This window comes from Salvelinus sp. IW2-2015, linkage group LG23 (assembly GCF_002910315.2).
Source record: "Salvelinus sp. IW2-2015 linkage group LG23, ASM291031v2, whole genome shotgun sequence".
In the NCBI taxonomy this organism is placed as follows: Eukaryota; Metazoa; Chordata; class Actinopteri; order Salmoniformes; family Salmonidae; genus Salvelinus; species Salvelinus sp. IW2-2015.
In genome coordinates this window covers 43,866,144-43,884,013 of record NC_036863.1, presented here as the reverse complement: position 1 = coordinate 43,884,013, position 17,870 = coordinate 43,866,144, and the positions used below count along the sequence as shown (strand labels likewise).

The following is a 17,870-nucleotide window of genomic DNA, read 5'->3' as shown; positions in this document are numbered from 1 at the left end:
ACGAATACTCTGTGCCACTTCCTGTGGTTATGACAATATTCACACCACCATACCTTCTTGTCCCCTCCGTTACAGTCCTGGAAGTACTTATGTCCCAGGAGGTCGCGAGCAAATGCTGCCATTGGCTGAATATAACGAGCTGTGATCTCATCAAGATCCTCAAACTCCTACAGAAAGAGAGACAAATAAATAAATATTTGTTTGAGATTCAAAACACAATTAAAAATGGACAGTTGACCCAAATGGCCCTGTGACTATCATTCCAACACCATTATATCTAAAGTCTAAGGTCACTAGGTGTTGTACTGAGGTCGTTTGGTATTTTACAAAATGTCTAAATTGCTTAGACTTTTTTCATACATACATTTTGTTTTGCTCGCTTGCCTTGCATAAAAAAATTATAATCCCTTAAACAGTAAATCAACTTTGTATGGCCTAAAATTKACTGTGAAGCTCAGCAAAATCACTTATAGATGATTTGAACATGATGCGCTAAAAATGCTAATCTCGGTCCCATGACTTGAATGTGAWTTCAAATGCTAAAACATTAGCATGTGGAAGCATTTATGGATTGCTGTCATAGCTTGTCCATAGACTGCTTACAGGGTAAGGAAACCAATATGTAATTTTGCATTTTGGGTGAACTATCCCTTTAAAGGCTAAATATATAGAAAACATTCTGCCATAGAGTGGCGAGGAGGAGCTCCGCGGACCCATAGTGTCTGGAATTCATTTAGCCATTGCGATCTGTAGAGTTGCTAGTTTTGCTAGTTTTCTCTGGTCAATTAACCCATAACATTCCTGGATTACTCGTTATATTAATAAAGTCCGATTTTATCAACAAATTTGAGAAAGCAAGGCAGTTAACCCCCAACAAGAACTGCTCCCCGGGCGTTGATGACGTGGATATTAATTAAGGCAGCCTCCCGCACCTCTCTGATTCATTTCGGTTGAGCATTTCTTCAGTTTGAATGCATTCATTTTTATTTTTTATTTTACCCCCTTTTTTAAATCTTATCTCATTGCTGGAACTCCCGAGTCCATGTGTTTCGGGAGCCGAAAATCTCGTCATGTGTCCTCCGAAACATGACCGCCAAACTGTGCTTCTTAACACCCGCCCACTTAACCCGGAACCCAGCCGCACCAATGTGTCGGAGGAAACACCATTCAACTGACGACCGAAGTCAGCCTGCAGGCGCCCGGCCCGCCACGAGAGTGCGATGAGCCAAGTTAAGCCCCCCCCCGGACGACGCTGGACCAATTGTGCGAAGCCCTATGGGACTCCCAATCATGGCCGGTTGTGACACAGCCTGGGATCGAACCCGGGTCTGTAGTGATGCAGTGCGCTAGACCGCCGCGCCACTCCGGAGGCCTCTGAATGCATTAATTTTGCATTCAACAACATTGTAGTTACTCTACAATACTAACCTAATTGACAGAGTGAAAAGGAAGAAGCCTGTACAGAATAAAAATATTCCAAAACATGCATCCGGTTTGCAACAAGGCACTAAAGAAATACTGAAAAAATGTGGCAAAGCAATTCCCGTTTTGTCTTGACTACAAAGTGTTATGTTTGGGGAAAATCCACAGAGTACCACTCCATATTTTCAAGCATAGTGGTGGCTGCATCATGTTATGGATATGCTTGTAATCGTTAAGTACTGGGGAGTTTCTCAGGATAAAAAATAAACGGAAAGGAGGTAAGCACAGGCAAGATCCGAGAGGAAAACCTGGTTCAGTCTGCCTTCCACCAGAGACCGGGAAATGAATTCACCTTTCAGCAGGACAATAACCTAAAACACAAGGCCAAATCTATACTGGTTACCAAGAAGACTGAATGTTCCTGAGTGGCCGGTTTACAGTTTTGAAAATCTATGGCAAGTATTGTGTGTAGATCAGTGAGATTTTGTTTTATTTAATCCGTTTGGAATTCGGGCTGTAACACAACATGTGGAATAAGTCAAAGGGTATGAATACTTTCTGAAGGTACTGTATCTCATCGTGCCAAGCGGGGAGAGGCTCCCCATTGTCACAGTTCCAAGACTAGTTACTTTCCGGCGAATTTCTAAGTTACATGATTGTATAACTAACAAAGGAGTTTTATAGTGCAGTATATATGAAGTTTGGCGCCAGCTGGGCGCACATGCGCACTAGGCTAATTCAGGAGACAGATTGTAGTTTTTATGCTCTGATATCAGGAGCAGGCAGCGAAAAGTTTTATTAAACAATTCAAAAATGGAAATGAATAAATCAGATGACTTATATTTAAGGTCAACAAACTGATATACAATCCCRAAATCAGCTGTAACTATCAATAGTAAAACAAGGTTTAAAACGATATCTGTGTGAACCCTGAATACAGAAAATGCATGGTGAATTCACTTCCTTACCCCTATATTGCCTTTGTTGCTAAACTTTTTAAATGTTTGCCTAATTACTATTTACGTGACAAAAAGCAATGTATAGTGTAGTAGAGAATCATCTTACTATAATCCAATGTGAAATATATTTAAAAAAAACTAGAGATATCGTATTTTCAGCAGTTCGAAGCTGATATACAAAACCTAAAGTAAAAAGACGAAAAAATAAAGAAAAACGGATGGACAGGAAGCATAGAAATACCGCACATAGAAAGGATCTTCCGCGTATCAAACTTGCTTTGAATGACAGACCTATAACTCACTTTTCTATGTGAATTTGGTCGGATCTCTTTAAGCATGTGAATAATGCACGCACGTACACACTTTGCGCGCGTGCCACTGAGGTACCTCTGTGTAGATCCAGAGTGTGTGTCCCAGGCTGAAGGCGTTCTCCTTGCCCTCCTCTCTCACATCCACATGCTGGTAGATACCATCAGCCACCTACAACAAGAATTAGCATCCCAAAACAATAATCAATCAACTAACCAACCTGGTGGTCCATGAATGAACATTACATATATTACAAGCCTCTGTCAATACACTCATTGAAAGCACTCCTCCCTTTCCCCCTCTCCCTCCATACCTTCCATGTGACAGTGAGGTGGTTTTCTCCCTTGCTGCTGGGCCTGATTACAACATCTCCCTGGTCCATGGACTCCATCATCTTCTCAGCCTGCTTGAAGTTGATGTTGTGAAACGATGGATGGGCGATCACACGTTTTATATAGGCTAGGGAGCGGGAGAAAAGGGAGCAGGAAAGAGGGTGGAAAGACAGACAGAGGAAGGAGAGGAAAGTGAGAAAGGGACGAGTAAGGTTAAGTTCAAATAAATGTAAAAAAAAAAAAATCATTTTTAGTTTTTTAATGCACACTTTCTCCTCTTCTCCATTCCTGCATGTGCTGCAAGGAGGGGGTCATTGCCTAGGCAACCAAAGACTTGTTTGCTACAAAACCTTGCTTGTTTCAGCAAGGTGCAAAAAAGTTTAATGCCCATGTTACTGTAGAGTCCATGTTACACCAGAAACGGATGCCCGGCCGACCCATCTTCAGTCAGCTGTTCTACCCACATAAAAAGTGTTTTAAGTCATTATGTTATTTTCATGACAGTCTTCATCCATAACCGTCGATTACACTGTTACACGGTCATTGTGCCAGCCCTAACTGGCTCTGACAGTTTATTCTCTGTATACTATTGTTTACTCGTCGTGTATACCTACTGGTTCTCTGTTGCTTCTTCTTGAGTTCCTCCTCTGCCTTAGTGTCTTCTGTCTCTGCGTCAAAGTCGTAGTAGGTGTCCTTAGGAAGCTTCCACTCGTTGTTCTTATCCATCAGGTCAGACGTACGACACGTCAGGTCCACGTTGAACTTCTCAATGTCAATCTTCATGATGCGACAGTGTACTGTCATACCCACCTGGGAGAGGGAGGAGGGGAGACGGGTGAACACTTGTACAGGAACTCAACTAACTCCTGGAAACAACTGTAGAAGATTTCTCTAACCCAAGTCCTAGAGAGCTACAAGACCTGCATGATTACTTGATTCAGATGTGTTAGTGCTGGACGGTGTGTGTGTGTGTGTGTGAGAAAGAGAGAGATAGCGTGTGAATGTGCAGCTGTGTCTCACCTTGACCCTCTCCTCAGGATGCTTGACCACCTTGTCACTGAGGAACTTGGTGGGGATGAAGCCCTGGACACCGTTGTCCATTCGAGACCTCACGCCGATGGCCTGGCCTGGACACGATCCACTGTCAAAATGGTTCCACACCTAGCAGAGAGAGGGGAAGAGGAGACAGGAAGGGAGAGAGAAGGAGGAAGGGAGCGAGCGAGAGAAAAACAGATAGAGGAGAAAGAAAAGAAAGACAGACAGCAATAGGAAGATTTGGGGAAAGGGCGGGGAGAGAGAGGAAGAAGAATAATAAGAAGAACACAAACCAAAACATAGAACAGAAGTTTCCTCTAAAGTGTCCAAATCTTTTATTTCCAAAACCACCATTTAAAGTCATCAATGGGTAATGAGGGAAATGAGCGCGAGGCTTAAGGTCAGAAGCCATGGGCTGAGGGTCTCTCACCTCGCTGAGTTCAGGGAAGTTGTCCTGTTGACAGAAGGGGCACTGCCACAGCCCGGTAGAGTCGTTCCTGATGGCCTGGTCATAACTCTCCCCTTGTGGGCGCCGGTGAGCAATGCCTGTCACGACACTGGTGATCAGCTTACCTGGAGATGAACGGGGAGGGAGAGGAGAGACAAGGTCGTGAGTATGTGAGCAGTATTTGTGTTAGTTACATAGAATGTAAAGGTGTGTGTATGTAAACTCGGCAAAAAAAAGAAACGTCCTCTCACTGTCAACTGCGTTTATTTTCAGTGAACTTAACATGTGTAAATATTTGTATGAACATAACAAGATTCAACAACTGAGACATAAACTGAACAAGTTCCACAGACTTGTGTCTAACAGAAATGGAATAATGTGTCCCTGAACAAAGGGGGGTGAAAATCAAAAGTAACAGTCAGTATCTGGTGTGGCCACCAGCTGCATTAAGTAGTGCAGTGCATCTCCTCCTCATGGACTGCACCAGATTTGCCAGTTCTTGCTGTGAGATGTTACCCCACTCTTCCACCAAGGCACCTGCAAGTTACCGGACATATCTCGGTGGGGAATAGCCCTAGTCCTCACCCTCCGATCCAACAGGTCCCAGACGTGCTCAATGGAATTGAGATCTGGGCTCTTCGTTGGCCATGGCAGAACACTGACATTCCTGTCTTGCAGGAAATCACACACAGAACGAGCAGTATGGCTGGTGGCATTGTCATGCTGGAGGGTCATGTCAGGATGAGCCTGCAGGAAGGGTACCACATGAGGGAGGAGGATGTCTTCCCTGTAACGCATAGTGTTGAGATTGCCTGCAATGACAACAAGCTCAGTCCGATGATGCTGTGACACAACGCCCCAGACCATGACGGACCCTCCACCTCCAAATCAATCCCGCTCCAGAGTACAGGCCTCGGTGTAACGCTCATTCCTTCAACGATAAACGCGAATCCGACCATCACCCCTGGTGAGACAAAACCGCGACTTGTTAGTAAAGAGCACTTTTGCCGGTCCTGTCTGGTCCAGCGACGGTGGGTTTGTGCCCATAGGCGACGTTGTTGCCGGTGATGTCTGGTGAGGACCTGCCTTACAACAGGCCTACAAGCCCTCAGTCCAGCCTCTCTGAGCCTATTGCGGCCAGTCTGAGCACTGATCCTGTCCGTCCTGTCTCCCTGTAGCTCTGTTTTAGGCATCTCACAGTACGGACATTGCAATTTATTGCCCTGGCCACATCTGCAGTCCTCACGCCTCCTTCCAGCATGCCTAAGGCACGTTCACGCAGATGAGCAGGGACCCTGCGCATCTTTCTTTTGGTGTTTTTCAGAGTCAGTAGAAAGGCCTCTTTAGTGTCCTAAGATTTTGTAACTGTGACCTTAATTGCCTACCGTCTGTAAGCTGTTAGTATCTTAACGACCGATCCACAGGTGCATGTTCATTAATTGTTTATGGTTCACTGAACAAGCATGGGAAACTGTGTTAAAACCCTTTACAATGAAGATCTGTGAATCTGTGGATTTTTACAAATTATCTTTGAAAGACAGGGTCCTTTTTATGCTGGGTTTATGTGTGTTACCTATGTATAAGATGTGTGTGTTACCTATATAGAATGTCTCAGGTGTCTCCTTGGTGAGCAGGTTAAACACCTCCTCGGTGTTAGGAGCTCTGTAGGGAACTCTCAGGTCCTTATACCTGCAGCTCAACTCAGCACGGATATCATACAGCGTTATGCCCTTGTTACCGTAACCCTACAGGGAAAGGGAGAATAAAGGTTAATATATGTCAGCGATATAGAGCTTGTTACCATAACCGTACAGAGGAGAATGACATATATCATTAGTGATGAGTGGAAAAATAAATACAGTTACATATCGGGATATAATTGTTGGTGATATATCGCAATATTATTTTGGACAATATCACAATATTATTTTTGCGCTAGTCAGCTGAACTGGGCACCAAACTCGATTTGTTTTCAGTACTTCTATTTCCATGACTGATCAAAACTTTTCTCATGGCTCTCTTGTCCCTCTGCAGCAGAAATATGGTGAGCAATATGTTTGGAACATCGAATCACAAAATCGCAGTATGGAATCGCAATACATAATACATAGGGTGTCCAATCAAAAACAAATATTTTGACCAATTGGTTAATTGTGTAGATAATCATCTAAGAAAACCTCATGTCTCTATCGTAATCTGCTTGAAATGTAAGAGTTTTTACCCTTGTAGGATGTCCAGAATTAGGGTGACTAAATCAATGGAGGCCAGAGAAAAACAATTGGCAGAAAAAACATAAAAATGACATCGCGTCAGCTAGGCTGGATTCTGTGCAAAGATTAAGGCTACTGGCTACCTGACAGGCTCACTTTCCCGTTGAACTCGCCATCTTCTCAAATCTGCAGGACATAAAAAAATATATATAGAGGTAAGATGAATATCGATTGAGACATGACGTAGTATTTTCATATTTTAGGATACGCTTTTCGTATTAATTCGAAATTACTGTTCTTTTTCCAAAGATTTGACACAAAAACAAATGTATCTCTATGAAATGTCAACAGTGCACTGAGTGTACCGCAAGCTTTTACATTTCATTCGGCTCGTGTCATGCTAATTTAGCTTTTTGCGACTCGCGGAAACAACTTTGAAGACAGCACAAGACGTAAAAAAAGCTGTTACAAGAAACCTGCATCGCTATGTCAACAGAGCTCTGTGCTTATTATCGGATTTATTAGGTTACGAAATCCAACTTTTTGGATATAATACTAATGATATGTTCGAGAGACCCCACTGAACAATTCAGAACATGAATAGTCATATTTGTCTTGTTAAAATGTATTTTAAAACATAAGGAAATTAAACTATCACCACCAAAGCGTGTTTTCACCCACTCTAGGCAGAGTGGATGGACACCCTACAATACATATCGGCCCTTAAATTACGTGGTAATATTGTATCGTGAGGTCCCTGTCAATTCCCAGCACACATATACATCTCATACAATGATATAGAGCTTGTTACCATAACCCTACATAAGAGAATAACATACACGACCCTATGTATTTATTTTGACAGTTTTATGTTCCCAAAAGACAACCTCAAAATGTCGTCGCTCACAGAAAAGGGAACTAACAAAGATACTCAGACTAAAAAAAACAAAGGGTTTCAAACGGGGTTCTGAAAGATACCTATGGTGGTATACACTTAAATTTAGAAAAACAACAGGGAGGGGGGTTTTAGAACCCACTAGATTGAAAAGACACTAAAGGAAATAAACACACAGACTTAGGATAGGGTGTAAAACAGAGCAAAACAATATGGAGAAAAATAAACGGGGGGAAACACAAAACTCAGGCTTCTTTTGGTTAACTAAAGTGGTGGAGCTGTAAATCGTATCTCCACTAAGGTGAGGTGTAGCTTTTCCAACGTCTCCTCTCCAACTGATGCACAGGTGAAACACATCCTGACTAATGAGGTGACTCCAATCAGTGTGCCATACCTAATCAACCCCGAAATGGATAGAGAAACCAAAATCCATAACAAATCTCCCTTTAAGACAACAAATATACAGGGGGTTCTGAAATTGACACCCTAAAATACAGACCTAAATTGTATGCTCAAATAAATGGGGAAATTATATTTTATACTAATGCAATTGCTCAGAGAAAGTGATTTTGTTTAAGTATATTTTTTTTCTCAGAAAGGTTGGGGACAACAATATTGACACCCCTAAAGATTCTTACTAATAAAGTAGTCCAAAGTTTTAGTATTTGGTCCCATAATCCTAGCACGCAAATGACTACATCAAAGTTGGTAAATAAGAATGGCAAATAATGTAGTGTGTCAGTTTGGCCTCACTTTTATTATAAATACGAATATGGTTCAAAACACTTCTAAGGCAAGTCAGTTAAGAACAAATTATTTTTTACAATGACGGCCTACCACGGCCAAACCCTAACCCGGACGACGCTGCGCCAATTGTGCGCCGCCCTATGAGACTCCCAATCACGGCCGGTTGTGATACAGCCTGGAATCGTACCAGGGTCTATAGTCACGCCTCTAGCACTGAGATGCAGTGCCTTAGACCACTGCGCCAGTCGGGAGCCCATTAATGTGGATGCTACCATGATTACGCATAATCCTGAATGAATCGTGAATAAGGATGAGTGAGAAAGAGGGTCAAAGACCATACCCCTAAGACATGCTAACCTTAATGCTAATTGATGTATTAGTATAAACCAATATCATTTCTAAATTTTATGCAGTTAATATTGCTCATCTTTATCAAGGGTGTCAATTTCAGACCCCACAGTATACCCACGTACATGTTGGACAAAGTACAAAGTTTGCTCACAACCAAAATACATTTAAATGAGTCGCTCAGTTTGACAGCCCGTTTCTCTTTGATTTAACCAGTGTTAACTGTCTGTCAACACACCAATTTTATTTTATAAAGTGCCTTCAGAAAGTATTCATACCACTTGACGTATATCTACATTTTGTTGTGTTACAACCTGAACTCAAGATGGATTACATACATATTTTTCCTCACCCATCTACACACAACACCCCATAATGACAAAGTGAAAACATGTTTTCAGATTTTTTTTTKTATATATATATTTTTTTTWAACATTTATTGTTATTGAAAATGAAATACAGAAATATCTAATTTATATAAGTATTCACACTTCTGAGTCAATACATGTTAGTCTTTCTGGATACGTTTCTAAGACCTTTGCACACCTGGATTGTGCAATATTTGCACATTATTCAATGTTTCAATTATTCATTCATTTTCAAGTCTTGTCAAGACGATTTAAGCCAAACTGTAACTAGGCCATTCAGAATGTGGTCTTGGTAAGCAACTTGAGTGTATATTTGGCCTTAAATCTTTGCCACATTTGTAGCAGTATTACATTAGTGACTTATCGCAAACAGGATGCATGTTTTGGAATATTTCTATTCAGGCTTCCTTCTTTTCACTCTGTCATTTAGGTTAGTATTGTGGAGTAACTACAATGTTGTTCATCCATCCTCAGTTTTCTCCTACCTAGCCTTTGGCACATTATTTACCATTCATTTCTATTGGGCACAACGTAATCTGAAACACAACCAAAACAAACTACAAATGCATCCAACAAGTTTGTAGAGTCACAAGCTTGATGTAGTCACTTCGGGCTAGTAATATGGGACAAAATACAACTTTTAAATGTTTTTATTATTATTTGTTGTACTTTTTACCCCTTTTTCGTGATATCCAATTGGTAGTTACAGTCTTGTCCCATCGCTGCAACTCCCATACGGACTCGGGTGAGGCGAAGGTCGAGAGCCATGCGTCCTCCAAATACGCGACCCTGCCAAGCTGCACTACTTCTTGACAAACTGCCCGCTTAACCTGGAAGCCTGCCGCACCAATGTGTCGGAGGAAACACAGTACAACTGCCGACCGTGTCAGCGTGCATTGCGCCCGGCCTGCCACAGCAGTCACTAGAGCACGATGGGACAAGGACATCTCGGCCGGCCAAACCCTCCCATAACCCGAACGACCCTGGGCCAATCGCCTCATGGGTTTCCCGGTCGCAACCGGCTCAAGCACTGCGGTGCAGTGCCTTAGACCGCACTTTCGACTACTTTAACATAAGTGAATTAAACAAATACTTATGACACCTTCAAAATGCGGGGGACTAGATACACCAATCGCTTTCATTTCTAAATGGTAGAACAGATATACATGTATGCCCTCAAATAAAAAGTGACATTCTGTACTGTCGCCTCAAATAAAACATTTGATCACAAATCCAAAATGCTGGAGTATAGAGCCAAATTAAACATTTCAACTTCACTGTCCAAGTAAATATGTAGGGGAGTGTAAATCATACAGTGTGATGCCCTTGTTACCATAACCCTACAGGAGAGAACAGAGGTAAGATGGATAACAAGGGGAATATATCATACAAATAATGTTTGTAACCCTGCAGGGGAGAGGACAAGGTGAGAGGACATGGCATGATGTTCTTATAAACGTAACCCAGCAAGGATTGGACAGGTGAGAGGTCATTGAAACGGTATATGTGGAGAGAATAAGGTTCTCAGGGGATTTAAGAACAACCTATAAGACAGGAAGACACACACAACCCCTCCAACACACCCTCCTGTCCGTACCTGTCTCTCCAGCTCCTCAGCGAAGGCATCCAGGTCCAGGTCTTTGAGTCGCTCCGGGTTTTCCAGGATTTCCTCTAGCGCACCGGCTGGGTTGGCGTCCTCCGCGGACTCATCGTATTCCAGAGCGTCAACTGCCATCTTCCTGGCCCACTCATACGTCTCCGGGTGCACCCTGGACCCGTCCAGAACCTCGATGTATGAGTCCGTACTGCAGAGGTGGAAAGGGACTGAGTTAGAATCAACATTATACCAAGAGCATACAAAACAACTGTCAATTATTGGACATAAAAATTTAAAATACATATTTTTCGTAGGAATACGCAGTGGGGGAAGAACATGCTAGGTAGCAAAAAAAACTCAGTCCAAATATAACTTTTTGCCCTTCACACACAGAGAGAGAGAGAGATAGACACACGTACCTGTCTCCAAGCGAGGCGGTGTCTATCTTGATGAAGCCGGCACAATTGATGAAGACCTTGGGGCCCATGTGACACATGGTGACCAGCTGAGTCCTGTTCTCCAAACGAGTGTTGTTCTGTTTTAGGATCTGGGGAGAGACATCGCTGGTATACTAATACTGTAAAAATGTCTAATGTTGCTCCTTTACATAGGACAAAGGACTACATACACATTAGCATGACACAGGACTCGCTTCGGAGAGGGCGAGACACAATACAGACCGTGTACAGACACGGAGCAAGTAGATATACTGAACACGGCTCTGACTCAAAACCTGCAGGCAGGCAGACACAGAGAGCGAGAGACAAAGACGGACCTTGAGCAGGTGCGATCCCTTCCTTTGTCCGAGGCCACAGACGAACTGGACCAGGCTCTGTGTGTAGGGGTGAGATATGGCCCTGTTCACATCCACCCCCACCTCGTTGACCCGGTTTATAAACTCACAGTACAGAGCATTCAGCAGGTCCTCCTTTACTACATGCTCCTGAGATGGTAGGGAGGGGAGAGAGGGAGAGAGGTGGGGAGGGGAGAAAGGGGAAAGAAAGGGTACCATAAAATCAACATACCACAAAGGCCACTGAGTATTGATAACTTTTCCCTGACAATATTCAAGCAGATCTAGGATTGGGTCCCCCGTGTCCATTTAATCTTATTAATTATGATCTAAATTAAACAACATATAAGATTGCTATATCAGCACTTCCACTCTGAGGCTATATGAATATGGGTCCTGATGACACATCACACACACTCAGTGTCTCACCTGAAGAGGGTGTAGTTTGAGGCAGAGGATGTCTTCGTCTGTGCTGCAGACCTGAGCGTACTCCACCATGGGATCCTGGATCTTCCTGGCTATGGACACGGCCTGGCGCAGCAGCGGCGGGTAGTCCCTGAAGTCAGTCTGGAGCGAGAGAGAATAGGGAGGGAGGTAGGAGTCATGAGTATGGTTAGATGTGTCATCAGATGTGTGTGTGTGTACGTAGCTATGCATTCATGCTGTGTCAAAACAGACTTGTTGATTTCTTGCAGTTCATGTGGACTGTGTGCGTGTGTGTGTGTGTGTGTGTGTGTGCGCGTGTGTGCGTGCGTATACGGAGGGTGTGTACCTGAGACTTCGTGCTGTTCATGTAAAGCATGGCCAGTTCGTTGTCCACCAGCTCCACTCCCACAGCAGGTAGAGAAGACTCCTGCTCCAACTCACTCACTGTCCTCTTAATGTCCTCCATTATCATGTGGGCATCTCTACACACACACGCACCAAACAAGAACGCCAAAAAAGCCCTTTACCGTAGGTATCCAAGAATAAACCAACGAGAACCAACTCTTAAGCGTTCTCTGCACATACAGAGAAAGGTTTTTCTTCTCAATTGTGGTCAGTAGTTGGAGAAGGCTCACCTATTCTCCCCGGCAACAGCCACCACGTGAGGTTTCTTACTGATCAGGAACTTCTTTAGGTTCTCAATGTCCTGGAGCTGAGGAGACAAAACAGTACAATAATACGCTCCATGATAATAATCATATGAATGAAAGTATGAAATAAAAGACTGAGTAGAACAAAATGTATTTATTTTATTTTATTTATTTCACCTTTATTTAACCAGGTAGGCAAAAAAATAAAAAAATAAAATGAGACAAAATCTAAGGATTGACAGGTTGGTGACAGCAGCTGAATAAACAAACCCAAAGTGTGGAGTGCAATATCTCCTGGAATACATGATGCTTCCAAAGTGAGAAAATGTGTATTTCTTTACTTTTGGTGAACTATCTTTTGATACAGCTACACTGACGAAGTGATGTTTCCTATGAATGCATGGCTAAATGATAAGATGGCATGAGAGGTGGACAGAGGAGAGGATAGGTTGTACCTTTTTGTCCCTCTCGTCCTCCCTCCATGCATTCCTCCTCTTCAGGAAGTAAGGCAGACGGAGGAAGTCCACCACCTCTCCCTCTCCGTTGATCAGAGAACAGAACACCGGCGTGTCTCTACGGTAACAGAATTACAACTTTCAGTTATTATTAATGCATATGGTATACAATAAGTTGGAGGACACCACAAACAAACAAAACGTGCCCACACACACCGCCTTCCCTTTTGCGCAAACACACACACACACACACACACACACACACACACACACACACACACACACACACACACACACACACACACACACACACACACACACACACACACACACACACACACACACGTACCTGCTGTCTGCAAAGGCCACTCCCAGGACCCTGATGCCTTTTCCTTGACTCTCATCCATCAGATCATCATCCTCCTCCTCCGCCTGCTGGTCTGGTCTATAGGGAGCCACCTTCAGCCAGTTATACAGCCTCCTGCAACACGACTGGACGGACACACAATATCACAGTGTATACAAACCTACACTACACCGCAACACCGTCAGCCAGTTATACCGCCTCCTGCAACACGACTAGGGTCAAAGGTGAACCGGAAGAGGAATAATACACCACTGTGACCAAAATGTACACTAAAGCTTGAAATGGATGTTTATTCACAACATGTGCTGGAACATCGGCTCTTCTAAATTGAAATTCACAATATCATGAAAAGAATCTCCAATGATCAAGTTCCGCCAACTCTTGAGGTATTCAACAGTGTATGGAATCCTGAGTCCTGGATGTAGCTAGGTGTGCTGTAACACTATCAAGTATATACCTTGATGATGTTGTCCTTGGCCTCTGCGATGAGTTTGTTCTTGAGTTCCTTGGCCATCTGAGGGTAGAGGAACTGTGTGAGGGAGCGTTCGATGGCCAGGGTCCTTTGTCTGTTCCACTCCTGCACCTGGTGGCTGAACTCATCTCTGTAATAGAATTGCTTGATCTCATCAAAGTACGTCTGGTCACCTGCAAACCTGGGGGGGGGGGGTGGATAGGAAGGATGGGAGAGAGAGAAAAACTATTATGAAATAACAGAGCAGAAGCCTTTAGCCTTGTTCTAAAACAAACCAGCGGAACAGACAAAATAAATATTTTGCACAATTGACCATTCCAGGAGACAAGGGTTAACTCAAAGGTCGTCTTCCCCATACCCTTTAACCCCTATGAGAGTGATGCCCTTCGCCTTACCCTTTGACCTCAATGGAGGTCAATGCCTCTCCCCTTACCCTTTGACCCCTAGGAGGTCGATGCAGATGTCAATGGTGAGAAGGCCCTCCTCCTCAGCCTGGCACATCTTTAAAAACTGTTCTCCGTTCAGCTCCTTCACTGGCTTGTTTTTCAGGTACTTGAAGGAGTAGCCAAAATGGGCCTCATCCATATCCTAATGACAAACCGGAGGTCAATTAACATGGCATGGTACAAAGAAGTTAATGTCTTAACCCTTTATACTGGTGGGAATGAACCTAGATGGATAGGGCTTCATTTAAATTTTCTTAAAGAAATATAAAAAGCATATGTATAACCATTAGGGATGTAACGATTCACCAATACGCATCGGTCCGCGATTCAAATGTTTAAGATACAAGTGTATCAGTCCGCGGACCCCAAACCGATCCAAATTTAGCAGGCGTCTGTCAGAAAATCGATTCAAATGTTACAAATCGCCGGTTCACATCCTACCTTCCGAAAATACCCATTTTGTGATAACTGATGTGTCCTCTTTCAGTGTCCAACTGCATGTAACTGTGTTGACAGTCATTGCTCTACATACATTTTCCATGACGAACAATCCCAGGCAATATCAGTAGAGCCTGACTGATTTACCGGTTGACCGATATTAGCCTTTTACAGGTGTATGTGTATCTGTATGTATTTGTATGTGTATATCGGTCCACCGTAAAGGACCGGTATAAAACGCGGAGAAAACGATTGAAAAAAAGCTGTTCATAGAATTCCACTTGTTTTTTAGCATTTCATTATTTGTTCTGAAGAGGGTGCTCTTTACGTGGCTATAAGCCCATTTTGTCTTGGCAAGCTACAGCAAGAATCGACACTATCACCCAACGCAACTACACCAGTCAGAGAGGAGAGTGAAATACTGTGAACTAACTATTACTGCTTCTACAGTGAGTGCTGAGTAGATAGAAGCTTGCCAGCTCAATAAAGTGCCAAAAATAAGCAATGGCTATATATTGTTAAGTGAAGTGTCATGGTAGGGTGTTGTGTGTGGTAGGGTGTTGCAAAAGTAAAGCAAGTGCCGTGCTAAGAACGTTCAACTCTGTGGTAACGTTAACGTTACAGCCATTTAGTGAAGCCTGTGTAATCCGGTGTGCTATATTTGCTATCTGCGAAGGATATTCCTGAAGCTCTGTTTTCAGAGACACAAAAAAAAAAAACATAGGTTACAAAGTAGCGCTTCGGAGCTACAGTGCATTCAGAAAGTATTCAGACCCCTTGACCTTTCCCCACATTTTGTTACGTTACAGCCATATTCTAAAATGTATTAAATAAAACATTTTCCTCATCAATCTACGCACAATACCCCAGAATGACAAAGTGGAAACAGGTTTTTCAAAATGTTTGCAAATGTATTAAAAATGTAAAGGAGGACCTGCTGAATGCTCTGTACTGTGAGTTTATAAACCGGGTCAACGAGGTGGGGGTGGATGTGAACAGGGCCATATCTCACCCCTACACACAGAGCCTGGTCCAGTTCGTCTGTGGCCTCGGACAAAGGAAGGGATCGCACCTGCTCAAGGTCCGTCTTTGTCTCTCGCTCTCTGTGTCTGCCTGCCTGCAGGTTTTGAGTCAGAGCCGTGTTCAGTATATCTACTTGCTCCGTGTCTGTACACGGTCTGTATTGTGTCTCGCCCTCTCCGAAGCGAGTCCTGTGTCATGCTAATGTGTATGTAGTCCTTTGTCCTATGTAAAGGAAAAAAAAATTCTATAGCCTAGGCCTACTATATTTATTTCTCAACGTTCCTAACATTAAGCACATTGCTTGTATTTACAACAGGAGTATAGCTTACCTGAAAGGCATAAAACCACGGGAAAAGCGTCCTCCATTTGCTATTTAAGTGCATAGATGACATGTATTTTTTCCCGCTGCCCCTGTTTCGATACAGGTGCATGATAATGGGTCATTTGAAATCAAAACAAAATGTCACATATATTATTTAGTATATGTAAAGTCAAGATTAAATCAAGAACAGTCTGATGGGTGACAATACTAGTCGTGAATCACTTGTGAATTATATAATAACACTTGTGAATGATGCCCAGCACAAGAAAAAATTATGTGAAGCCGTCTACACATACAGTTTGATGTATACGTTTGATAAATCCAACGTATGCACCACAGAACGCACTGCAACTGCCTCTGCAACGCTGCAAGGCAAACGCGGCGTTCCTTAGGAAATGAATGTACTTCTGGTGTACCAAAATGCTATGACACTGATGTGATCTAGGCTTTACCCACCTGGACAAAAGGAATATATGTGTGAGGATGCTGTTCATCGATACCATAGTGCCCTATAAGCTCATTACAAAGCTCACAGCTCTGAACTCCTTCCCTATGCAACTGGGTCCTGGGCTTCCTGACGGGCCGCTCCCAGGTGGTCAAGGTAGGCAACATTACCTCCTCGACAAAGGTGCGTCCTCAGCCCCCTCCTGTACTGCCTGTATACCCACGACTGCGTGGTCTTACACAGTTTAAACGATCATCAAGTTGGTTGATGACACGACAGTAGTAAGCCTGATTACCAACAACAATGAGACAGCCTACAGGGAGGACGTAGGCCCTCTGATGGCGTGGTGACAGGTAAACTCTCCCTCAACGTGAGCAAAACAAAGGAGCTGATTGTGGACTTCAGGAGGAACCAGGCTGCACACCCCCCCATTCTCATCAATTGGGGCCGCCGTGGGGACGATCATTAACTTCCAATTCCAAATCGTACACATCTCAGTGAAGCTGAAATGGTCTAACCACACAGACACCATAGTGAAGAAGGCACAACAGCGACCCCTCAACCTCAGGATGCTGAAGAAATGTGGCCTGTCCTGAGGGCCCTCACATTGTTCTACAGGAGCACCATCAAGAGCATACTTTCGGCCTGCATCACAGCCTGGTACGGCAACTCCACCGCCGCGGACCGCAAGGCTCCTCAGAGGGTGATACGTGCAGCCGAACGCACCATTGGGAGCACACTGCCTACCCTACAGGACCCCTACCCTACAACACCAGGTGTCACAGAAAGGCCAAGAAGATCATCGGCCAGCCAAGCCATGCCCTGTTCTCCCCGCTTCAATGACAGAGACAGTACAAGGGCACCATGACAAAAAATTAAAGACTGGCCAATAGTTTCTACCCTTAGACCATCAAGCTGCTGAATATCCACCACTAGTCAGCTACCTGCTCCCCCTGCTACTGTCCCTACGGACATTCCTCCCCCTCTGCTACTCCCACTATGGACATTTAGTTATTATGTATATAGTGCCATTTCTACTTCCATTGTTATTATTACAATTGTAATTATTTTACTTCACTTAGTCCTGCAGGATTTCCACTGAACCCTGCAATCACACCTGCAACCCTGTACATGTGACTATTAAACACAAATCTACACTGGAGTTGCTTACCAAGAAGCCAGTGAATGTCCCTGAGTGGCCGAGTTACAGTTTTGACTTAAATCTGCTTGAAAATCTACTGCAAGACCTGAAAATGGTTGTCTAGCAATGATCAACAACCAATTTGACAGAGCTTGAAGATTTTATTTAATTTAAAAAAAATAATCCAGGTATGGAAAGCTTTTAGAGACTTACCCAGAAAGT

General features: G+C 43.5%; 1 protein-coding gene across 1 annotated transcript in view; it reads right to left on the bottom strand.

Moving 5' to 3' along the window:
* LOC111950519 (transcription elongation factor SPT6) overlaps positions 1–17,870 on the bottom strand; it is a 53,510-nt gene that overhangs the window by 15,354 nt on the left and 20,286 nt on the right. Inside the window, exons 16-32 of the mRNA XM_023968141.3 lie at positions 14,267–14,421; positions 13,819–14,014; positions 13,344–13,486; positions 12,995–13,112; positions 12,525–12,601; positions 12,236–12,371; positions 11,893–12,030; positions 11,446–11,613; positions 11,090–11,217; positions 10,671–10,878; positions 6,103–6,250; positions 4,488–4,630; positions 4,043–4,183; positions 3,637–3,832; positions 3,004–3,149; positions 2,769–2,861; positions 54–167 (exon numbers count right to left, since the gene is read on the bottom strand). Coding sequence (XP_023823909.1) covers positions 54–167; positions 2,769–2,861; positions 3,004–3,149; positions 3,637–3,832; positions 4,043–4,183; positions 4,488–4,630; positions 6,103–6,250; positions 10,671–10,878; positions 11,090–11,217; positions 11,446–11,613; positions 11,893–12,030; positions 12,236–12,371; positions 12,525–12,601; positions 12,995–13,112; positions 13,344–13,486; positions 13,819–14,014; positions 14,267–14,421 — 2,448 coding nt within the window. The remainder of the gene's footprint in view (positions 1–53; positions 168–2,768; positions 2,862–3,003; positions 3,150–3,636; positions 3,833–4,042; positions 4,184–4,487; positions 4,631–6,102; positions 6,251–10,670; positions 10,879–11,089; positions 11,218–11,445; positions 11,614–11,892; positions 12,031–12,235; positions 12,372–12,524; positions 12,602–12,994; positions 13,113–13,343; positions 13,487–13,818; positions 14,015–14,266; positions 14,422–17,870) is intronic.